General features: G+C 55.1%; 2 protein-coding genes across 11 annotated transcripts in view; one reads left to right on the top strand and one right to left on the bottom strand.

Annotated features, from left to right (window-relative positions):
• CUNH19orf44 (chromosome unknown C19orf44 homolog) overlaps nucleotides 1–11,982 on the bottom strand; it is a 12,532-nt gene extending 550 nt beyond the window's left edge. Inside the window, exons 1-8 of one of the 10 annotated variants that reach the window (XR_002391792.2) lie at nucleotides 11,643–11,982; nucleotides 8,820–9,591; nucleotides 4,993–5,278; nucleotides 3,958–4,031; nucleotides 3,233–3,686; nucleotides 2,526–2,609; nucleotides 1,297–1,463; nucleotides 1,049–1,204 (exon numbers count right to left, since the gene is read on the bottom strand). Coding sequence is in view for 8 of the 10 variants with exons in the window: in XM_021251075.2 (XP_021106734.2) it covers nucleotides 850–1,134; nucleotides 1,297–1,463; nucleotides 2,526–2,609; nucleotides 3,233–3,686; nucleotides 3,958–4,031; nucleotides 4,993–5,278; nucleotides 8,820–9,512 (2,043 nt within the window). In the remaining 2 variants the exon portion in view is untranslated. The other 9 variants (XM_004873275.4, XM_021251075.2, XM_087201905.1 and 6 more) reach the window with 9 other exon arrangements.
• On the top strand, nucleotides 11,966–24,356 carry Calr3 (calreticulin 3). Its single transcript, XM_004873277.3, is given in 9 exon segments — nucleotides 11,966–12,130; nucleotides 12,223–12,321; nucleotides 14,262–14,465; nucleotides 17,028–17,122; nucleotides 19,948–20,137; nucleotides 21,919–22,055; nucleotides 22,143–22,274; nucleotides 22,503–22,595; nucleotides 23,766–24,356. Coding segments are annotated over 9 exon segments (1,185 nt in total). The 5' UTR covers nucleotides 11,966–12,039; the 3' UTR covers nucleotides 23,910–24,356.

Raw genomic sequence — 24,356 nt, 5'->3', positions numbered from 1 at the left:
CACAACCCACTGGGGCCAAGCAGGTGCAGCTCTGGACTGACGTGCTGGAAAGTGCCCGAGTGGGCCAGGGCGCAGCACAAGTGCCCAGCATGCAAGGTCCTGGCCTCCAGCCCCAGCACACTGCCAGGTCTGGTGCACCCTTGAGATTTCGGGTACTGTGTGGTGCTGTGACTTAGGTCCTCAGGAGGCTGAGGCAGAAGGGTCTCAAGTTTAAGCCCAGTGAGACCTTGTTTCAACATAGAAAGGACTGAGGTGCAGCTGCTTGGTGGAGCACTGCCTAGTATGTGCAAGGCCTTGGTTCCATCCCTGGCAGTAAACACGCAGATAAGCTTAAATCAGGATAAAACGCATGGCTGGAACAAGACAAGGAAAATCTGAACACTGAATATCTCATATCAGTGACATTGTGACTTTTGTTTGTTTTGATTTTCTGTACTGAGGATTGAGGCTGGGGCCTCGGCAGTGAGCTACATCCCTGACTCCTATTTTCTGAACAAGGTCTAACTTGCTGTCCTCCTGCCTCAGCCTCCTAGAATGCTGGGGTGGCAGGCATGGCCTCCATGCCCAGCTGTTGATTGTATTTTTTAATTGTTGTTTTTTTTGGTACTGGGGATAAAACTCAGGAACTTGCCAGTCAGGCGCCAGCACCGCTGAGCTGTTGATTGTATTTTTAAAAGTTATTTTCAACCAGTCCATAGCACTTGGGAGGCTGAGGCAGGAAGATCACCATGGGGTACCAGTCCAGCCTAGGCTACATAGTGAGCTCCAGGCCTGTAATCTCAGTGCTGGGGAGGCTGAGGCAGGAGGATTGCTGCAAGTTCAAGGCCAGTCTTCACTAATAGTGAGACCCTATCTCAAAAGCAAAACCCAAAAAACAAAATAAATAATGAAGTCGTTTTCAGAAACACACTGGAATATTTGCATAGCAAAGGGAAAATAGAGACAGCAGCGCCTCGGGTCTGATGGGATTCCTGTGAACACTTTCACATCACGTGGTTCACACCTGGCGCAGAAAACGTGAGGGACCGTGGGGCTGAGGTATACACACCTCGGAAGCTGCACGGGGCTGCAAGCAGCACAGTCTGAGATTTGTACACTGTGGGTGTCTTTGTGGATGTCCGACAGAAACAATTTCTGGGAGAAGAGGCAGGGTGACATCTCAAGGCACCGGGCAGCACAAAGCCCGGGAGGGGACAGAGCCTGCCTGGGGAGATGGTGCGGACAGCAGTCTCCTTCGGCCGGGCTGTGTCCCCAGACCTAACCCGTGGCAGCCCTTGGGCCACCCCACTTGCTTACCTCCTTGGCCTCCTCCAGGCTGTGGTAGTGGAAGGTGTCCCCGTCCAGCGACTGCAGGAGTGACACGTGCAGGTGGCGGCTGGCCTGGATGAACTGCTGCGTCAGGTGCAGCTGCTGCCTCAGCAGGTCCTCGAGCGCCACCGCCGCCGGGCTGTGAGCTGTCAGGGCTGCCCCTCCATGTCACTCCTGGCTCCCAGCACCCCTCAGCCCCACCATGGGCTGCTTTACATGCCCACAACTGGGGATCCCCCCAACAGCCAGGGCATCAGAGGCAGGGTCCTGCTATGAAGGGGCTCTGGACCCTCCTGCCTTGGCCTCCATGCCTGCTATTGCACTCGGCTAAAAACATGTTCCTGGGAAAAAATTAAATTTAATAAATGGCTGGGGTACAGTTCAGTGGTACAGCACATGCCTAGCTCATGCCAGGCCCTAGATTCCATCTCCAGCACTGCAAAAATGAGAGGGAGGAAGGCAGGGGGGCACAGTGGCACGTGCCTGTGATTTCAGCACTCAAAAGGCGGAGGCAGGAGGACTGCCATGAGCTCAAGGTCAGACTGGGCCACACAGCATAAATAAGTACAAGAAAATTAAAATTCAACTCAGAACAAAGATTAAAAATCAAACTAAAAGTTAAAAACGGAATTAAAAATGAAACTAGGCTGAGGTTTTAGCTCAGTGGTACAGCACTTGGTTAGCATGCTTAAGGCCACACAGGTTCAATCCCCAGCACCAGAAAAAAAAACAAAAAGACATTCAACTGAAAGTGTAAAGTACAAAAAGACGCGAGATGGAGCATTCAGAGTAAAAGTATCTTGTCAGGATCGAAAATTGTTAGGTGGGTTAGGTGGGATCAAACTCAGGACCTTGCGCTTTCGAGGCAGGCGGGGTGCCACTGAGCTAACTCCCTGGGCCTTGTTTTGTTTTTTGAGACAGGTCTCCCTATGTAGCCCAGGGTGGCCTGGAACCCCTGGCGATGCTCCTGCCTCAGCCTCCCGAGTGGCCTCGAAGGCAGGGCATCTTGCCTTCCTTTCTCTCATTCTCACTCTCTGTGTCTCCCTCCTCTCTCTTGGAACCCAGTTCCAGCAGGAAGCTGCTCTCCCCCTTCCTGCTGTGCTGCACAAGCGAAGCCGCAGTCTGCCGCCGGTGACCGTCCCTGCGGAGGTCTCCTGGCCCAGCACGGGAGTGGGCTGGCGGGGACAAGCCCACCCCTGCAGGGCCCGAGCCGGTACCTTCGATGGCATCTGCGCTAAGCACGTGAGGGGCGATGGGCGCCGGGTCCACGTAGGTGCCTCCCAGGGCCCCGCCGCCGGCCACTGTGGTGAGGACAGGGAGGGCTGAGTGCGGCCCCAGGGCCACGCTGTGCCTCACGCATCTCTTCCCCCGCTGGAGGGACTGGGGTTGCACAGGCCTCTGTGCCGCCTGCGCCCCCAGCCCCTTCCCGACCGGATGCCGAGGGCCTTGCCAGGCCGAGCTCGCGAGTCAGGCGACGGTGAGCGGCACCACATCCTGCCCCACACTGGTGAGGCCGGGCCAGGGTGGCCCAGGAGGCCCCGCGTCGCCCCTGTGCCAGGTGCACACGGTGTCCCCAAGGACAGGTGCACCACTGTGCTCTGTGCCCTGAGGGTGCTGAGCCACCGCTGTCCCGCACCTCCACCCACCAGCGCCAGCTCTCTGTCCCTCAGCACAGCACCTAAAACGAACAGCCTGTGACCTGGCCATGTGCCCAGTGTCCAAACCACTGCTGCAGCGGGTGGCTCCGGAACTTTCCAGGGTGTTGCAGAGCCGAAAGGCCCTGGAAACGTTGGCCCGGGGCAGGTGGAAGTAGGGTGCCAGGGCCCCCCAGCTAGTTAACAGTAAGAGCCCATGCCCTGCTCCCAGGACCCCGTGGCCACACGCCGGGCACTGTCCCAGCCCAGGACCCACCGGCCACACTCACCCTCCGCCCACAGGCCAGTGGAGGCAACGTCCAGTGTCTGCACCGCCGTCTCCCTCAGCGTGACTCTCGTGGCAGGCCGGGCCCGGGCACACCTGCACGAGGGTGGTCTGGGGAGGAGCGCCATCCCTGCACTGGAGGACAAGGTGTCCAGCATCCCGGCAGGGGCACCCTGGGAGGGGCCGGGTGAGCACTCCAAGTCCTGCGAGTGGGCTGTGCTCGCCAAGCTGCACAAGGGGGCCTCGGACCACGGCCTCCTGCTGGACACGCTGCCACCCAGGCACTCCGAGGCCCTGCTCTCTGTGGGGACGCCCTTGTCCCCAGCCCCAGGGGTGGCCGCACCCTGAAATGCGGAGCTCTGTGGTTGGGGCCATCCTGAGGCTTCCAGCTGAGCAGAAGCAGCCGCCTGGGCCACAAGGCTGCTGCCTGAGGGCTTCTCTCCCTGCGCACAGGCTCCCTGAGTAAAGGGCGACAGAGGGGCGGGAGAAGAGCATGCGGCAGATGCCACACCCAGCCCAACAAGGTCCCACCACTAGGGGGCTGAGCAGGAGGGTCACACCACACGTTCAATCCCAGCCTGGGCAGTCTGGTGATTAGAGACCCACTCGTGCTGGGGTGTAGCTCCGGGTGAGAGCCTGCCTGGCACAGCAGAGGGCGTGGTTCCAGCTCCAGCACCAGGGAAAAAGGACGGGATGGCGGGGAGAGCAAGCCGAGGACCCCGTACTTACTCTCTGTGCCCAGTCTGATTTCTCACAGAGGGCTGGGGCCAGATCTTCAAGTGACAAAATATTGACCCTAAAATCTGTAAATAAACAATGAATTTCCCTGTGTGAGCCGCCTTCTCACTACACAGATGTTTAGAAGGGCGAGAAGCCCAGCGCTGTCCTCAGTGGCCCTCGAGGGGGCTCCTTGTCCTCCAAGTGGCGGGTGGTGGGGCTCTCTGCCCCATCACGTGGGTGTCACCTGCATCCCTGCCTCGCTGGGCGGGGCCTAGCTCCACTGCCACCCTGGGGCCTCCAAGTCCAGGCAGGGCCTCTCTCCTCACTCTCAGACGCCCCTGTGGGGCCTGGACCATCCCTGAGATGGTACTGGGGAAAGCAGGGCAGCGGAGCCCCAGGAAGGGCCATGTCCCTCCGAGGGGCCGAGGGGACCAGGTCGCTTGCTCTTCCTTCTTAGTGGGGACGGGGCAGCCGCCTGCAGACCGAGCAGAGCACTCAGCCAGTGCCCAGCCTGGCGGCCCAGCCCCACACCGCTACCCCCCAGGACACCAGCGCCCCGCTTTTATTTTTACCTGTGATAGGGGGTTCAGGGCCTTTGCACTGAGCCACATCCCCAAGCCCTTTGATTTCTTATTTTGAGACAGGGTCTCACTAAATTGCCCACGCTGGCCTCAAACTTGCTATTGTCCTGGCTCGGCCTCGAAGATGCAGGGGTCACAGGCCTGAGCCACGCTGCCCAGCTCAAAGTATTTTCACTGCTGTTGTTGGCAGGCTGGGACGGAGCCAGGCCTCGTGCATGTCAGGCAAGTGCTTGCCCCTGAACCATGGGCCCAGACTTGTTTTTGCTTTGAGACAGGATCTTGCCATGTTGCTCAACTTGGCCTCAGTTGTGATCCTCCTGCCTCAGCCTCTCGGGAGGGGCATTACAGTATGTCCCAGCCTGCCCGGACAGCACCTGTGTCTGGAGTGCTGCTACCACAAAGAGAGCGCATTGGCAAGCTGCCAGGTGCCACCTGGCCCTTCCTGCCAGGGACAACACATTACCCTTGAGGCTGTCGTCGTCGCCGTCACCGGGCCCCGCTGCACTCCTTCCAGGGCAGGAGGCGAGCCGTCCGTGAACCGCTGCGGAGGACACTGACTTCACCGAGGTGCCCGAGATGGAAAGCCAGGCTGTGCAGGAGGTGGGGTCCCCGGAGACAGGGGTCTGTGGGGAGCGTGTCCGTGAGTGGGTGCTGTGAGGAGCCCTGTGCGCTGACCCTGAGGCTGGCGGGCTCAGCATCTGAGCAGGCTTCGCACCGGGAAGGACTCTCCGCTGAGTCGGGATCTGATGCTACTTGGTTGGAGACAAAAAGGAGAAATGATCAAAGTCATGACTTAAATCATGTGGACGTTATGGTTTAGGTCTGAAATGGTGCCCGAGACTCCTGCTCGGGCGTGGAGCCTGGATGAGGGTGGGGTCACAGGCATGACCTGGAAGGGTGAGTTCTGGCCCCTGGCTCCTCCCTCTGCTTCTTGCTTACCACAGGGGGAGCACCCTTCCTTCACTCACATCCTTCTGCACACCTGCTTCTGCCTTGGATCCAGCTGACCATGGACTGAACCCACTGGAAACCGTAAGCCAAATAAACCTCTCCTCCTGTAAGTTGTAGGTATTGGGTATTTTATCCCAAATACAGAAAAGCTGACTGATACAGAAAACTGGTACCAGGAGTAGGTTATGGCTGAGGCAGCAGCTTACCATATGGCTTAACAGCCTTTGGGACTTATTTGCATGCAGTATTTGGGAAAGTTTGGAGATGCTGCCTGGAAAAGCAGCCCTAGAATGCCTTAAGCCAAGCTTGATAGGAGATTCTGATGGAGCTCAGAAGACCAGAATGCTGATAGGAACGTGGACAGTAAAGGCCAGGGTCAGGAGGTTTCAGATGGGCGGGAGGATTGTATTGACAACTGGACAGACTAGAGGCCATGTGTGTTGTCCACATTTTGCCCCAGTCGTAAGACTCCGTATGAGGATGAATTTAAACATGATGGACTAATTAATATGGTAGAGGAAATTTCAAAGCACCCCAATGTTCAAGATGTGGCCTGGGTACTCCTGGCTGCTTTTAGCCAGAATTACTGTGAAAATCAGGAGAAAAAAGCAGAGCCAAGCTGGGTTCAGTGGTGCACGCTTGTAATCTCATCACTGGAAAGGCTGAGGCAGTAGGATCACTGTGAATTTGAGGTCAGCCTGGGCTACATAATGAGTTTAAGACCAGCCTGAAATACATAGACCCTGTCTCAAAATACCTAAATAAGTAGATAGACAGACAGATAAGTAGATAGATAGATATAAAATCAGAGCAGAATGATTTGAAAAGTCTGCCATTTCATCAGAGAACAAGCACCTGGAAAGTTGAGGCCTTTAAGAATATGATTGTTGGGCCGGGGATTTAGCTCAGTGGTTCTGGTGCCTGCCTCGAAAGCACAAGGTCCTGAGTTCGATCCCCGTTGCCAAAAAAAAAAAAAAAAAAAGAATATGATTGTTGCCAGGAGTTTAGCTCAGTGGTTCTGGCACCTGCCTTGCAAGCATAAGGTCCCAAGTTCAATACCCAGCACCAAAAAAAAAAAAAGTAAACAATATGATTGTTAAAAAGATTAACATTAAAAAGAAAATTTTACAACAAATGTAAAAATAGAAAGGAAAATAAAAACAACTCAGAGAAAAAAAAAAAAAGATTAACATTTAAAAGAATCCAGGGGCCGGGGATTTAGCTCATTGGTTCTGCCACCTTCCTCGCAAACAGAAGGACCGGAGTTCGATCCCCGGTACCAAAAATAAATAAATAAATAAAAATAAAAGAATCCAAGTACTATGCATCAGGAGAATAGGAAAAATGGCTTGAAGGTACCTCAGGGATTGGTCAGACCCTACCCTTTGAAGGATAAAGAGTAGAAAGGGTTAAATTTAAAAATTAGAAAATTTGAAGTTTGAAGTTTTGCTTTGAGAAGAGAGTCCCAGGGCATCCTACTTTTCAGAGCCAACTAGGGAAGGATTTCCCTGAGTTCAGCTACCCACGCCTCCAGAGGCCTCTGCAAATATGGTCCAAGGGGGTCTGGCTACTGCTCCAGCTGGCAGCAGACCTTGGTGTTATCTATGCGGTGCTGGTTTGGTAGATGCAGAATGCAAGTGTTGTGGGGTCAAGGAGGCTTCCACCCAGATTTCACAAAGCAGCCTGGGGAACCAGGCCCCTGAGGGGGCAGTGTGTGAAGCTGTGAGTGTTAAGCTGAAGGTGCAGTGGAGACCCCAGAAGTTTAGAGAATTCAGGAGCGTCTAAGGAAAGACATTGGCCCCACGCCACTGCTACTCACATCTCCCCACGGCTTGCCCCTGGGTGCTGGTCATGGAGCTGCAGGGTGTAACGTTTGCCCTGTGGTCCTGGTCTTGCCGGGTCTCACTCCTTTCTATCCGCCTATTCCTCCCTTTTAGACTGGGAATCTGTGTCCTGCAGCCCTCTTGTGGAGTGCAGTATTTAACTTTCCCATTGTCAGAGGGGCTCAGAGCTAAATTTGCCCTGAGTCTCAGAGGAGACAGGACTTGGACTTTTTGGCAGTGCTGGACGGTTGAGAATCTGGCAGTGCTCAGAGATGGGCTAAGTGCATTGTGCATACGAGATGCACGTTTGAGTCTTTTGGGGACCAGGGGAAGAGTGTTAGGTTTAGATCTGAGCCAGGGCCCAGCGTCTGGGTGCTCGAAGACAGGCTTGGCGGGAAGTCACTAAGCTGTGGCTGGAAGGGGGACTTCTTGTCCAGGCTCCTCTCCCTCACCCTGGGGTCGCCCTCCCCCTCCAGCTCCACCTTGGAGCCTCATGTCTAATTACATTTCTATTTTTATTATTAACTTATTCATTTATTTTACAGTGCTAGGAATGGAACCCAGGGCCTTTGAACTGAGCTACATCTCCAGCCCTCTTTTTAATTTTCATTTTGAGACAGGGTCTGGCTAAGTCGCTAAGTTGAGAAGCCTGGGCTTGAACTTCTGATCCTCCTGTCTCAGCCTCCCTGAGTTCTGGGATTATAGGCCTGTGCTGTCACACTCTGCTAATCATTCTTCTACTTTGTGCTTCAGTCGTGACAGTTCGAGGAAGCCTCTGTGAGTCCCTCACTCACCTTACCTAAAGATGGCAAAACCTATGGAGTGCCAGGAGGGCGGGGCACCCAGCTCCAACTCAAGGCCCTGCTCTGGGGACCTCTCCATCTGTCTTTCTGTGCCCTTTAAAACGTCCTCTAGGGGCTGGGGATTTAGCTCAGTGGTTTCGCTGCCTGCTGCGCAAGCGCAAGGACCTGAGTTCGATCCCCGGCACCAAAAAAAATAAAATAAAAATAAAATGTCCTCTGCTCAGTGTACAGCTCAGTGATGAGTGTGTGCCTAGTATGTCCAAGGTCCTGGGTTCCATTCCCAGCTCTGCAAAAAATAAAACCCCTTATAATAAACCAGTAACGTCCATAAGTGCTCCCCTGAGTTCTGTAGACCACTCCAGCAATGTAATTGAGCCCAAAGAGGAGGTTGTAGAGCTGGGTGTGGTGGTCACGCCTGTCATCCCAGCTCTTCCGGAGGCTGAGGCAGGAGGATCACCACAAGTTTGAGGCCAGCCTGGGCTACATAGTGAGTTCAAGGCCAGCTTGAACTGGGCTGGGGATTTAGCTCATTGGTTCCGCCACCTGACTTGAAAGCACAAGGTCCCGAATTCCATCCACAGTACCAAAAAAAAGACCGAAACTATAGCTTGAACTACAGGGTGAGACCCTGTTTCAAAGCACCAAAAAACCCAAAAAACAAAAATGAAAAAAAACAAAACCCAAAGCAAGCAGATAAAAAGGTGAAGCCTTACCGGGGATGTTTTCCTAGGTTCTTGCTGGCTGACCTTACCGCCAGGGAGCCCCAGACGGCCGGATGTTTCTTCTCTGGGAGACTCCACCAGGCTCCTTAGCAAGGCTCGCATGTCCTCTTCACTGTCCGGAGAACTCAGCTTCCTGGCATGTCCCTTTCGCCTGGGAGTGCGAGGCGTCTCCTCCGGGCACCCACAGGTGTCTGGGCCCCTGTCCCCCATGGCCGGTCCCTTGGTCTTCAGGAACCTCCTGCTGTCCCCACCCGGTGCTGGGCTCTCAGCCATGGCGGCCTCCTGGGATCCCGTCCAGAAGGTCCCTGGTACCTCCTGTGACAGGGGGCTGGCAGGGCCTCTGTGGGCCATATCCTCTCTCCTCTTCGGGGGACGCTCACCCATGGTCTTGGGGTCTGACTCTGTGTCCCGCTGTGTCACATGCACCTTCGCCCGGCTCAGGATCTTGCTTTCTATCCGGGCTGCCTTCCTAAGCACCTCACTGGCTCTGATCCGAGACCCAGCAGCTGAGGCGGTGCTGGTGGCCAGGGCGGTGGAGGGGGACCTGCCTGAGCTCAGCCAGGGACCCCTCCCCTGCCGTGCAGGCTTCACACCCATGCTTTGGTCTCCCTTTAGGAACCTGCTGGCCGCAGGGGCCACCCAGGTGGGGTGTCCGTGGAAGGTCAGGTCCCCGATGTCCTCCATCTGTGGCTCATCTGACCAGACGTCCTGGAGGCCAAAGGCACCGGGCCCGGGAAAGCTGGTTTTCCTCACAGATGCCAACCTAGGGACAGAGGAAGACAGTGCATCGGAAGGAAAACTGAGGTTGCTGGCGTGCACCCCAGGCCCTCATCGGCTAAAGACCACAGTGCCCACTCGGCTTTCAACACAGCTATCCTCTGCAGAACCCCAGTTGAAACCAGACTGCCATTCCTTTTGGGCTAGCGGGTGGGGCCGATTTTTAATTCATTCATTCATTCATTATTTGGGGGGTACTGGGGATTGAACTCAGGACCTTGTGGTTGCCAGGCAGGCGCTGTGCCGTTGAGCTAAATCCCCAGCCCTTTATTTTATTTTATTTTTTTGGAGACAGGGTCTTGCCCTATAGTCTAGGCCAGCCTCAAACTCACTAGCCCAGGCTGGCCTTGAACTTGACATCCTCCTGCCTCAGCCTCCTGAGTACTGGGATTACAGGCCTACGCCACCACATCACCCAGCTTTGCTCATCTTTTCAATTTGTTGTAATATTTTGAAGTCTCCATAATTTTTTTAAAAATTTTGTTTTATTGGCTGGGTGTGATGGTGCACACCTATAATCCCAACACTTGGGAGGCTGAGACAGGAGGATTGCCAGTTTGAGGCCAGCCTGGACTACATAATGAGTTCAAGGTCAGCCTGAATGGCACAGTGAGACCTTGTCTCAAAAAAAAAATTGTTGGGCCTGGGATTTAGCTCAGTGGTGCTGCTGCGCTGCGTGTCTCACAAGCGGAAAGTCCTGAGTTTGATCCCTGGTACCAAAAAGAAATTGTTTTATTAGTGCATGTGTGTGGTATGCAGTAATCACAGTTATTGTGGGATGAGGGAAGGGAGGGAAGAGGAAGTGAAGCTAATGAAGACCTGTCCTGTCCACATGCCAGTTCCCCATGAGGAATGTGGCCAGTACGTACTGCAAATGTGCACTGATCCAAATAAAGTATTTAAAAGCACACTCCTCTAGGGCAGCTGGTATGCAGACCTTCCCCCTTTCCAGGTCCCCTTAATCTGTGACCCTTGAAGGGGTTAGGGGTTCCCTGAGGCACCACAGTGACCCTCACTGCTCCTCTCTAGGGTCCTCACCCCAGAGTGGAGCTGTGCTTTATCCAGATCCCCTGTGCACCCAGACCGAGGATCTAACAGCCCCTGGGGACCCCACTTTGGCCAAGTGGGAGTGGGCAACACCATGGGCAGACTGGCCCTGCCCTGCCCGAGCTGGCTCCAGTCCGGCAGGCCTGCTGGGATGTTTTTCTGGGAAGAAGGGAAGGGCTTCGTCCTGTTCTCAGGGAGGCTCCTGAGCACAGAGGAGGAGGATCCCTTACTGGGTCCAGGCCTGGTGGCCAAGGACTCTCGTTCTAGCAGTATGGGAGGCTGTGGCGTTTGAGCTCAGTGAGACCCTGTCTCAAAATAAAAATTTTAAAAAGGGACTGGGAATGTAGCTCAGTGCAAAAACCCCGGGTTCAATCCCCAGTAAAAAGACTTTAAAGACAAAAAAATAAAACATTACGTGTGTGTGCCCGTTTCCTAAATACATACATGATTTTTTTGTTTTTTTCACTACCGGGGATCAAACTCAGGACCTTGCGCTTGCAAGGCAGGTGCGGTGCCACTGAGCTAAATCCCCGGCCCAATTTTTTTCTTTTGGTACCGGGGATCGAACTCGGGTCCTTGAGCTTGCAAGGCAAGCGACGGAACCACTGAGCTAAATCCCTGGCCCCCGTTTCCTATTACTAACGATAATCAGAAGAGCGTCTGTAGACAGCTTAGGAAGCAAGGGACGCAGGGACAGGCTCATTCCGTTGGTGGCGGAACAGTTCCACGCTGGATCGCCCTGATCCAAGGGCAACTTTGAAAATTCACCAGAAATAAGGGGATCCTATGCTTACAGAGAGCAAAGAGTAGGACGGGTAAAAGAACCGCAAAGAAGCTGTTAAATGAAGGATACTGAAACACGGAGCCCCTCCGTCTGGTTCTTCTCCCCGTCCCTGAAGCAATGGGGAAACTGAGGCGCGGGCCGCCCTCCGCAGGACCTCTTAGGCCTGGCCACCACCCGGCCCCCATCCTCCTCCCGCGCCGTCCTACCCCAAATGGATCGCAGCCTCTTACTCGGATCCTGGGGTACAGTTGCCTCGGCAACCGCGCCAGGGAGGAAGCGACTACATCTTCCGGCGTCCGCGGCGCCCCAGGGACCAATGGCGCTTCAGGTAACAATCGCGGCACATCATGGGAGTAGTATTTCAGGGCGCTCCCAGCGTGTCCCTCGAGCCGGAGGCCAATGGTTCCTCCGGTCATAATCGCGAGGAGTGACGGGATTTGTAGTTTCGGGGCGTCCCCGGCGTGCACCACGCGGGCAGGGTGCTATAGTGGCTCATGTCATAATCGCGAGGCGTCACGGGAGCTGTAGTTTCTGGACGCCCCGGCTCGCCGAACAGATCGCTGGGAGCAAAGGGGCTTTGCAGGAGGAGCGTCCCGGTCCCTAATGGCCTGGGTTCGCGTCTCGATTTGTGCTTTGTGCGCGCTCCGTGTGGCGCTGGCCACTGTGTTCTTCCAGGAGGAGTTTCTGGACGGAGGTGACGGGCGACGCCTGGGCGGGCGGAGCTTCGCGCCCCCCTGCCCTCGCCCCCATTTACCCCCGGAGCGCTGACCGGTGTTGTCCCCGCAGAACACTGCAGGAACCGCTGGGTGCCGTCCAACGACTCCCGGCTCGGCCACTTCCGACTCTCGTCGGGGAAGTTCTATGGTCACAAAGAGAAGGACAAAGGTCAGTGTAGACTCAGGAGAAGCCAAGCCAGGGCTACACCCCCACAGCATTTTTATTTTTATTTTTATTTTGGTGGTACTGGGATCGAGCCCAGGGGCGGTCTACCGCTGCGCCTCTTGCCCAGCGCTATCCACCCACGCATTCACCTATATCTATCTTGAGACAGAGTCGCTAAATTACCCGGGTGGGACTCGAACTTGAGATCCTCCCGCCTCAGCCTCCCTCAGTGGTGAGATTACAGGCACAGAGCACACTTTGAAAACACGTGTGACACATCCCCAACGCCCCTCCCTGTTTCCCAGGGGAGGCTACCAAGACACAAACAGGATTTTCTTTGCTTTGTGTTTAGTTTTCTTGTTTCTCTGCTTGCCCCAAGTCATCCATAAGCACCCAGGCAGAAAAGTCGGACCCAAGGCCTCGCCTCAGGCAACTTAACGATCTCGGGAGACCCTCTCAAAGGTGCTCAGATAAGGTGCTGCGGTTCCATCCACAGGAACAAACAACAAACACTTCTGCGGCACAAAGAAAAAGAACCACAATGACAAGAGAATTATAGAGTGGGAGAAAATCTTTGTTAGCTATGTTTTTGACAGAGAATACATAAAGTATACAGAAAGGACTCCAAAAAAAAACACCAAAAAAAAATAATAACCCAATCAATAAATGGACAAATTAATTCAACAGCCACTTCTCAAAAGACATACAAATGGCCAATAAGCGCATGAAAAATGTTCCACATCTTCAGGGAAATGCAAATCAAAACTATTGAGAGTCCATTTTGCCCCAAGAGGAATGGCTGCTGTCAAGAATAAAAAACCATGGGCTGGGGATTTAGCTCAGTAGTTTCAGCACCTGCTATGCAAGCGCAAGGACCCAAGTTCAATCCTCAGTACCTGCCCCCCCCCAAAAAAGAATACAAAACCAGCCGGGGATTTAGCTCGGTGGTTCCACTGCCTGCCTTGCAAGCACAAGGACCCGAGTTCAATCCCCAGTACCAAAAACAACCCCCCCCCCAAAAAAAACAACAACAACAAAACCCAGCGGTGCTGGGGCGACCTCCTGTATCTCAGCACTCTGGGAGGCTGAGGGGCAGGAGGATCACAGGTTTCCTTAGCCAGTTTCTCTTCACTACCTTCCAGTTCCCCTTCATTGTGACCACATTACTGTAGCCCAGGCTGGCCTTGAACTCAAGACAATCCTCCTGCCTCAGCCTCCTGAGTGCTGGGATTACAGGTGTGCACCACCATGCCCTGACAGGAATGCCTAGATTTAACAAGAAAAAATTTGAAGCCAGGCATGGTCCTGTGTGCCTGGAATCTCCACACTCAGGAGGCTGAGGCAGGAGGAACACAGGTTGGAGGCCATCCTAGACACCTTAGCAAGCCCGTCTCAAAAATGAGATTTTATTTTGTTCATTTATTTAGTATGGGGATCAAACCCGGGGCTCACCACCACTACTGCTGAGTGTGCCACCAAGTCTTGCTACATTGCCCAGGTGGGAATCGAACTTGGCATCGTCCTGCCCCTAGGGTTACAGGTGGGCACCCTGGGTAAAAAAACTTTAAAGAGGGCTGGGGTGCAGCACAGTGGCAAAGCCCTTGCCTAACACGAGCTCTGGATCCCATCCCCAGGACCTGAGCAACACACACAGCTGGCTCTGTAAAGCACAAAACATGGTGTGGGGTCTAACTGCGTGGAAGAGAGTGGGAGGTGTGGGCCCTGTGCATGTGCACCATGCTGTAGGCAGCAGGCCGTGGGGAGAGCTCCAGACTTTTGCTGTGGAGGGCAAAAGGACCAGGGTGTAATCCCAGCACTCGGGAGGCTGAGGCAGGAGGATCGCTGCAAGTTCAAGGCCAGCCTGGGCTACATAGTGAGATCTTGTCTCAAAAAAATAAATAAAATGTACAAAGCCATGTGTGATGGGGCCCTTCCGCCTGCAGGTCTGCAGACCACGCAGAACAGCCACTTCTATGCCATCTCCGCTCGCTTCAAGCCATTCAGCAACAAGGGCCGGACGCTGGTGCTCCAGTACACGGTGAAGCATGAACAGAAGGTGGACTGCAGCGGTGGCTACGTGAAGGTCTTCCCAGCCGACCTGGACCAGAGGGGCCTGAACGCCAGGTCCCCGTACTACATCATGTTCGGTGCGTCCCACCTTCAAGGCTTGGCTCACTGCCCGGCCATGCAGCAAGGGGCTCTGACCCCAGGTGTCCATGCTGTGTGATCTGCCCGTGGGGCTCGGCACCCCTAATCCGAACCTGACACCAAGGAGCTCTCAAACCCGGAACTTTGTCTTCGATGCGGGGGATGAAGCCCGGGCCTGGGACAGGTTAGGCCAGCACCCCGGCCCTGGGGTGTTTTCAGTGCCAACATGACACTCCGAAAATGGACATCTCAGCTGGGCCTGGTGGCCACGCCTGGGATCCCAGCACCCTGGTAGGCTGAGGCAGGAGGATCGCAAGGGTGAGCCCAACTTGGGCAATTTAACAACTTAGTGAGACCCTGTCCAAAAAAATTAAAAGGGCTCGGGATGTAGCTCAGTGCGAAGGCCCTGGGTTCCATCCCCAGTACCGCAATAAAAAAAGAAATATTCACAATGCTTCTGCATTTCTAACCCACAATGAGCTCCAGTGCCTCTGCCCGGGGAGCTCAGCTCTGGCCTTTGGTCCAGGGGCTCCCAAATGCAGCCACAAGTTACCCTAACACCCATTTATAGAGAAGGAAACCGAGGCTCTTGCCTAGTCAGGTCAGCCCAGTGCCCTGTCTGCCCCACGCCACACACACACGTGAATTCCATGCAGAACTGGTTTTTTCTTTTGGTCCTTTGAAACGAGCTCTCACTTTTCAGACAGGGTAGCCCAGGCTGGCCTCGAGCTCTCCGAGATCCTCCTGCCTCAGCCTCCCCAGAGCTGGGATGACAGGTGTGCGCCATCACTTCCAGCTGGTGCTTGGATATATCACCCCCATCCCTGGAGGGGGCCAGATTTCCCACTGGGTTCAGGGTCTTTTCTGTAGCTTAATGAAATCTTCACAGAGTGTGTGGGGAACAGAGAGGGAGACTATGCCCAGCTTGGAAGGGGAAATCAGCTGCTCGTCTTCACCCAGGAAGGGATCCAGACCGAGTCCCACAACACAGCTTCGGCCTGGAGCCAGGCGGTCCTGGTGAAGACGGCCAGGGCCCGTGGCCAGCACGGTGCTCGGTCTCCGTCTGCTCTCGGATGTGGCCTGCGCCACCCTTTGAGGTTGAGCTTGGTTTGGGGCCGGAGCGGGCCATGGACCCACAGTGTTCTTGGGGCACCTACACGGACACATCCAGAGCGGGTCTGGAGCTTTGGCCCCTCGGGTTCCAGCTGGCACAGACCAGATGCCTGAGCACGTTCTTCAGGCTTAAGGTCCAGAAAGCCAAGACAGGATTCCAGAGCAGGCTTGAGGGGCTTTCCAGACCCTCTGAGCCCTTGCTAGTCCCACTCACCTGGCCCCAGCCCAGGGAATTCCATTTAAACCTGTAAGTACCTACCTCTTTATTTATTTACATTTTTTGAGACTAAGTCTTGCTAAGTAGCCCAGGGTGGCCTGGAACTCCCAGTGATCCTCCTGCCTCAGCCTCCCCAGTCCTGGGATGACAGGTGTGCACCACCACAGCCAGCTGCTATAAATACCAATTTAAAACACACTGGGAGTGGTGGCACTTGCTTGTCATCCCAGGACTCGGGAGGCTGAGGCAGGAGGATCCCCAGGAGTTTGAAGCCAGCCTGGGCTACATAGCAAATTATTGTCTCAAAAAAACAACCAAAAAATATTCATAGGGCTGGGGGTGCAGCTATCTGGTGAGCGCTTGCCTGGAATACACAGGGCCCTGGGCTCCATCCCTGTACTGCAAGACAAAACACCACACACACACACACACACACACACACACACACACACACACACGCATGCACAGCCTTTAACTTTTGAATGAAACTCTAGATTTTACAGTGGATCAGAACCTGTTGCTTTCTTTTTTTTTTTTTTTTTGGTACCAGAGATCGAACTCGGGTCCTTGTGCTTGCGCAGCAGGCAGTGAAACCACTGAGCTAAATCCCCGGCCCAGGATCAGAATTTGTATCCTGATCATAATCTATCTCGAGCCTGCAATCCGGATTTATCATTAAGGACACAAAAGGATTGGTGGCACATACCTGTCGTCCTAGCTCCTAGCACTCTAGGAGGCTGAGGCAGGAGGGTGGCAAGTTTGAGCCCAGCCCAGGCAACTTAGTGATTTAGCCAGACCCTGTCTCAAATTTAAAAAGAAAAAAGAGGGGACTGGGAATGTAGCTTAGTGCAAAGGCCTTGGATTCAATCACTGGTTCTGAATAAAATGTAAAACACAGCACACATATGTTGTGTTGCCGTGAGGTCCTTCAGACAAAGGTGAATGATTCCTGCCCGTCACTGTCGCTCCCTGGGCAGAGCAGCTTCGTGAGGCCTCGGGTGGCACTGCCTCTCTCCTAGGGCAGTAGTGCCGCAGGTGCCCTCAGAACCCCAGACCAGGCCTCGGGGACGCTCAGCTGACGTCAGGCCTGTCCCCTCCTAGCTTGAGGCCGGGTCTGTGTCGTCCCTTGTTAGTAAATCTGTCCCGAGAAAGGGTGGCCAGCGGGCGCTCGTCTGTGGAGGAGCCTCCTGGGCAAGGACGCTGATGCACTGCACCGCTCTTGTGTTTGTAGGACCTGATATCTGTGGATTTGATCTCAAGAAAGTTCATGTTATTTTACAATTCAAGAATGAGTATCATGCAAACAAGAAATCGATCAAGTGTAAGGTAACTGCTCCCATATTCAGATGAGTGGCTTTGCTTCTCCCCTTCTCTTTCCTTCCTTTGTGTTCCCTTTTTTGTTTGAGATGGGCACTCCCTACATTCCCCAGGGCTGGCCTCAGACTCCTGGCTCCTCCTGACTCAGCCTCCTGAGCAGCTGGGCCCGTGGGTGCTACTGGGTGCCCTGCTCATGCTCATGCTGGCCACGCTGACTCGTGGGGAGAGCCTGCTGTGCCAGTGTAACTGAGCCCAGGATGGCCAGGGCCCTGCCCGCCCCACCCACTGCGGCTGCTCTGCTGTCTGAGCAGCCACCCAGGAGGGCCTCTGTCACGTCCTGTGAGCAGTGACACTGTGTTGTCAGGTCCCACAGAAGGGTCACAGCCAGACAGCTACCCTCTGCCTGCACCGCCAGCATCCAAGAACCAAATACCCAGGGTGGAAAAGCATTCCGGGGAATTCACACAGTCCTCAAATCCCAGCACATAAGTGGCCAGATTCCTTTTTTGTTTGGTTGGTTTTAGTTTTTGAGACAGGGTCTCGCTAGGTAGTCCAGGCTGGCCTTGACCTTGCAGTGATCTCCCTGCCTCAGCCTCCTGAGTGCTGGGAGCACAGGCGGCACCACACTCAGCTAAAGTAGCAGTATTTGTAAACAACATACTTTCCCGTTTTTCTTTCTTTCTTGTGTTTTTCTTCTCTTTTCTTTTTCTTCTCTTTTCTTTTTCTTCATTTCCTTGGGTTTTTTGTAGTTTTTTGAGAAAGGGCCTCTATTCGTTTGGGTTGGCCTTGAACTCCTGTGTACCTCAGGCTCGCCTTGAACTTGTAGCAATTCTCCTGCCTCAGCCTCCCGAGTGCTGGGATTATAGACGTGTGTCACCACGCCCGGCCACTTTCTGCTTTTTTACTCAGGAAGCCCATGGAAAGAAAATTTTAATTTTTGGTACTAGGGATTGAACCCAGGGCTTTCACACTGAGCTACCTTTTTTACTTTTTCACTGGAGGCAGGGACTCAGTCACCAAACTGCCCAGGCTGAATTTGTAACCCTCCTGCCTCAGCCGACAGGGCTCCAGGTTACAGGCATGCACAACACTTGGCGAAGAAGGACTTTAAAGGATGAGTGGGTCCCCCCCAAACACTGTGGTTGGCCCGACACCCCAGCCCAGCCCATGGGCCATGGCGAGACCCGCCCCCCTCCGGTGTCTGTGCATCTCCACAGCTGGTCCCAGGGCACATAAGAGCCATGGGGAGCAGGAGAGGCTGCGGAGCTGGTCACCCCAGCCAGGACATGGTCCCCTAGGACAGTCCCCAGGCTGTGCTGCCACAGGGGCACTGGGGCCTCAGGCACAGCTCGGTCACCTGAAGGGGCAACTGACCCAGACAGTTTCCTGGGACAGGACTTCACCCGCCTGTTAGTAGAAGCGACTGGCCTGGGCACAATGGCACGTGCCTGTAATCTCAGCACCTGGGAGTCTGAGGCAGGATGGTCATGAATTCAGGGCCAGCGAGACCCTGTCTCAAAACGAGACAAACAAAAAGAAGTCCTGGGCCAGGGATTTAGCTCAGTGGTTCCGCCACCTGCCTGGGAAGCGCAAGGACCCGAGTTCAATCCCCAGTACCAAAAAAAAAAAAAAAGAAGAAGCCCTAGCTGTTCAGAGGCAGGGCAAGGGGGTGGGGAGCAGGGGACAGGAGGCTCTGAGTCCAGATCCCAGGAGAGGGCGGGGCTGGGTTTGGCTCCTGGTCCAGGCCAGGGTTCCAGCCCAGCAGTGCAAATAGAAAAAAATCAGCAGGAGAATCCAAGGGCACTGTGATGAGTGGAACAGGAGAACCTGGGCATAGGCAATGGCTGTGAACAGCGTCACCAAGCACTGGGAGGGGACCACAGGCCGGGAGGGGCTCGGCAGACACCGGTGAGCTTGGAGCAGCCAGGGTGGAATCCCAGCAGGTGACCAGGCAGAGCCGCCCCATCCAGGAAGTTGCTGGAAACTGAGTCTGCAGTACAGGCCAGTGGTTGGGGTGGCAGCTGCTGGGGTTGGCAGCATCTGCACACACATGGAAGAGGATGTCACCACCTGGGAGGCCAGCAACTCGGGGTGATGGAGCCCAAGGTATAAATTAAGAAAGGGCAGCCAGGCGTGGTGGAGCATGCTGTAATCCCAGCACTGGGGAGGCTGAGGCAGGAGGATCACTGCAAGTTTTCGGCCAGCCTGGACTGCACAGCGAGGCCGTCTCAAAAAAAGGAAAGGAGCTAGGCACGATGACACATACTCAGATGGGAGACCGAGGCAGGAGGACGGCCAGTTCTTAGTGGGACCCTGTCTCAGGATTTTAAAAAAAGGACCTGAGATGCAGCTCAGTGTTGCAATAAAGAACCTGGGCTGGGCGTGGTGGTGCACACTTGTCAATGCAGCACTCAGGAGGCTGAGGCAGGAGGATCTTGGAGAGTTTGAGGCCAGCCTGGGCTAGTAGCTCCAGTGTGAGGGCAGCGGCTGTACCCTGCATCAGCAGAGGGTCCTGCCTTGCCTGCTCCGTGCACCGGACGACGCTCCTCCCTGTGCTGGGAAGCAGCTGTATTCAGAGGGGACATCACTTTGTTGTCTTTGGTTTTCTGGTTTTTGCAAGACAGGGTCTCACTGTGTAGCCCAGGCTGGCCTTGAACTCGCAGTGACCCTCCTGCCTCAGCCTCCAGAGTGCTGGGATTTCAGGTGTGCGCCACCACGCCCGACTTCTCTTGTTTTTCTATGAGACCGCCCTGGTGCCAGCTTCACACGCCATGTGTGGACCTGGAGGGAAACTGCAAGGCTTCACCGAGCCCCTCTGTCCCTCCCACGTGCAGGTTGACGGCTTTACGCACCTCTACACTCTGGTCCTGAGGTCAGATCTCACTTACGAAGTGAAGATCGATGGCCAGTCCATCGAATCGGGCAGCATCGAGTATGACTGGCAGTTGACGTCGCTGAGGAAAACGGAGCAGGGGGCGGCGCCGTCCCCAGGCTCGGACCAGAGAAAGCGGGAGTGGACCAGGCGTGTGCCTTTGGGATGGGCTTGCGCATGCGCGCTGTGGGGGGTGGCGGGCCTCCCGCCTGCACCGTTGCAGTGCAGGAAAGGGAACGGTCTTGTGACAGTGGCTGCCTCTCAGCCACACGGGGCGATGTGTTGCAGAAGGTGTGCTTACATTTGACATGGGAGCAGATAGGGTTTTGTCCGTTTTGTTGTTTTTGTTATTGTTTTTTTTTTGGTACCCGAGATCGAACTCGGGTCCTTGAGCTTGTGAGGCAGGCATGGCACCACTGAGCTACATCCCTGCCCCTTGTTTGCTTTTTGAGACAGGGTCTTGGTATGTAGTCTAGGCTGGGTTTGAACTCATTATGTAGCCCAGGTGGTCTCAAACCCTTGGTGATCCTCCTGCCTCAGCCTCCCGAGTGCTAGGATTACAGGCATGCACCACCATGCCCGGCTAAGCAGTGCATTCTTAATAAAAAGATAATTGTTGCTAACCTTTTAAAAATTATACATTACTTATTAAAATTTTGTCATATATGGAACTGTACGCAGTGGTGACCACTGGCTAGCACACATGAGGCTGGGTTCTAGCCCTTCCACACATGCCTGTAATCCGAGCACTTGGGAGGCTGAGGCAGGAGGGTCGCCACAAGTTCAAGGCCAGCCTGGGCTACATAGCAAGACCCTGTCTCAAAAAAACCAAACCAAAACAAAGCAATATTAGTATTTGTTATTTTAAAAGAAAAAACACTTTTTTGGGGTTGGAAGTCCAGGTCAGGGTGGCAGCCGGCGGGCTCTGGTGCGGGTCCCCTGGGAGTCAGGTGGCCTCCCTGTCCCACCTGCCCACAGGGACAACGGAATAATTATTGCCGTGTTCCCAGGTTCCCATGCAGGCTCCAGTGATAGGAAAGGTTCACTGGGGCTCATCTCGGGCCCTTCAGTCCTTAGATGCAGGAGGCAGGAGTCCGCTGACAGCAACCCTAGGGGAGCTGGTCACCTGGCTGGAAGAGGGGAAGGCTGGGGCCTAATATCCCCTCCTGGCCACGCCCCATGTGACCTCACTTCCTCCCTAAGCCCCGCCTCTCTAAGGTCAGGCACCTCTGCAGCACTCCACAGGTTTTGGCCTCAGTCACATGGGGGTTGTTTTTTTTTTGTACCGGGGCTCGAACTCAGGTCCTTGCGCTTGCGCAGCAGGCGGCAAAACCACTGAGCTACATCCCCGGCCCCTACGCTCCACGCGTTTGAACATGGGAACCTTTATCCAAACCCTGGCGCCTCCCACAGGCCCTGGCTCCTCATACCGTGATGCTGGGGTTAAGATTTAAAGGTGTGAGTTTTAGGGGCTCACAGTCGTGAAGTGGGTGCCTGAGTGCGCGTCTGCACTGTGCACAAAGGGCTCGATGATGCCGCTGGGATCTCCCACTGCCTACCAGTTCCCCGGCAGGCCTCCTGGGTCACAGCTGCCCTGCCCTGGGCACAGTCCCTGCGTGACCACGGCAGAGGGAACAGACGCGCTGCGACCCGAGTGGCTGCTAATCGTGGACTCTCCCACCGTTACCTTTCGCCCCAGCATTTCACCTTCAGCCCTGAAGAGCGGGGCTGGAATCCCCCCAGAGCTCGGGGACCTGGGTCCTGGGTCCCTGGGCACTTGGGGCTCCCCCGTGACAGGGCCTCCCTGCCTCTCCTGGGCCAGGTGGCATGTGGCCCAGTGCCAGGCGCTGGCTTGGAAAGTGTACACCCCGCTTCCCTCCACAGTTCTGCAGTGGAAGAGGGAGAGAGACAGAATCCCGCTGCCCGAAGCCAGCACCTGATTGACGGGCTGTGCCTCTGCAGGACTGGGAGAAGCACTTGCTGGACGCTGCGGGCAGCAAGCCCGGCGACTGGCACAGTGAGCTAGACGGGGACTGGCCGGGGCCCATGCTGCAGAAGCCGCTCTACCAGGTGTGTGGTGCCCCGCCCTGTAGGGGACACGCCCGGGCTGGCCCCGCCCTGCTCTCCCCTGGACCAGCCCGTGGTTGGCTGTTGCAGGCTGGCCTGAAACCGGAGAGAATCAGCCAAGACCCCTGGCTGCCTGAGAAGATGACAGGCACCGGCTACCTGACGCAGTACGACCTCTCGGAATTCCAGAGCATCGGCGCCATCGGGCTGGAGCTGTGGCAGGTCACTGGTTTCCAGCTGGCTTCATTTTAGTAACTGAGTTTAGCCAGGTGTGGTGACACACGCCCGTTGCCCCAGGACTCTGGGGGGCTCAGGTAGGAGGATTGCAGGTTCCAGGCCAGCCTGGACTGCACAGTGGGTTCAAGGCCAATCAGATCTACATAGTGAGGCCCTGTCTCACAAAAACAAAAACCTGAACCAAAACAATGAAGGCCGTTTTCTCCCCTGCAGGTGAGGTCGGGAACCATCTTTGATAACTTCCTGCTCACAGATGATGAGGAGTATGCAGAAAATTTTGGGAAAGCCACCTAGGGCCAAACCAAGGTATAGAGGATGCACACACTTCCTGTGAGCACTCACCAGCTTGTGTGACTCCCACACTGGAGTCTGTCACGTGGGAGAGGACTCCGGGGTCTGACGAGTGAACCCCCAGCCAGCTTAGAGCACAGGAGGTTTCCAGGGGCCTCCTTCACCTCTCAAGAAGCATACCCTGTTCACCCCTGAGGATCCTACAGCCAGACGGGGCAGCCAGCTCCCAGCAGAGGAAAGGCTCCTTTCGGCTCATGACTCTGGAGGGTCCAATCCACGGTCACCCACCGGAGGGGATGCATCTGTGCTGGGGCTGCCATCCCCAATGACCACACGTGGTGCCTTGAGACAGCAGAATCCACTGCCCTCACGGCTCTGGGGCCAGAAGTCCAAAGTTGTATCACTGGGCTGAAATCAAGATGGGTATAGGCTGTGGAAGCCAGGATCTACTCCTGGTGTTCCCTGGCTTGTGACTGCATCATGCTAATCTCTCCTCCAGCGTCACATGGTCTGCTCTTCTTGTCCCTGTGTATCAGATCTCCTTTATCATCTCTCTCTTTTTTGTTTTTTGGTACTGGGAATCAAACTGAGGACCTTGCGCTTGGGAGGCAGGCATGGTGCCACTGAGATAAATCCCCAGCCCACCTTTATCGTCTCTTACGAGGACGCTTAGGACTGGATCTAAATCTAGGATTGCTCAGCTTGGTAGCCAACCTGTGGCGTGGAACCTTTGAGAGGGGTCCTGGTGGGAGGAAGTGAGGTCACTGGGTGTGGTCTCAAAGGGCTGTTAGGTTCACCCCTTCCCCTCTGCTTCCTGGCTGCCAGGATGGGAGCTGCTTCTGGTGCTGGGCTCCAGGCAACAGGGTTGAAACCTCCACAATCAGGAGCCAAAATAAACCTTTGCTCCTTAAAATTGGTTCCCTCAGGTGTTTTGTCACGTCACAGAAAGCTGACTGAAGCACTAAAGCACTGGATAATTTCTCCATCTCAGCCTTTTGATGTGATCATATTCTTGCAGAAGAGGCATTGGCAGCCTCTGGGAAGGAGCCCGTGGTGGAGGAGCTGGGTTGAACCCAGGACCCCCCCTGCCCCCCCAGCCCAGCCCCAGGGATGGACTTGCTGTCCTTAGGGGCTCTTAGGACAAGGTGACCGTGGGCTGCCCAGCCTGTGCTGTTCTTCCTCCAGGGCCCGGAGAAGGAGATGGATGACATCCTGATCAAGGAGGAGGTGACCAGAGCCCGCGAGGAGGAGGAGGAGGAGCTGCCGGCGGGCAGGTTCCACGGGGCTCAGGGGCCCTTCCCTGAGTTTCAGAGGCAGAACGAGCTGTAGTTCTCCCTGCTGCGGAGGGCAGAGGTGACTGGTAAAACCTCCCTTCTACTTTAATCCACATTTCAAAACTCAGCCTCTGTGTGCTCATTTGCCCAGTGCCCTTGAAAAAGGTCCCCAGGGGCCTGGCGTGGTGGTGCACGCCTATGACCTCAGCACTGTGGAGGCTGCGGCAGGAGGATCGCCTTGAGTTCCGGGCCAGCCTGGGTTACACAGTGAGTTTGAGTTTAAGGCAGCCTGAACTATACGGGGAGACCCTGTCTCACTGTCCTGCCCCCCCCCCCCCCGCAAAAGAAAAGAAAAGAAAACCGTCCCCAGGCTCCTTAGTGGGGTGGGTTGCATGTCTCCCCAAGACACCTACACTGGAAGGTTCCCTCCACGGATCTGCACAGCAAAGACACAGCGCTGCTTTCTTAATCTCTGACATTTAATAAAAGTTGGTGAAATGCA

The sequence above is a fragment of the Heterocephalus glaber genome, unplaced genomic scaffold (genome assembly GCF_053883595.1).
Source record: "Heterocephalus glaber isolate CG9 unplaced genomic scaffold, H.glaber_assembly_v1.0 deba00001761, whole genome shotgun sequence".
NCBI lineage: Eukaryota > Metazoa > Chordata > Mammalia > Rodentia > Bathyergidae > Heterocephalus > Heterocephalus glaber.
Note: the sequence above shows the minus strand (reverse complement) of the source record. Positions and strands in the feature narration are given on the sequence as shown.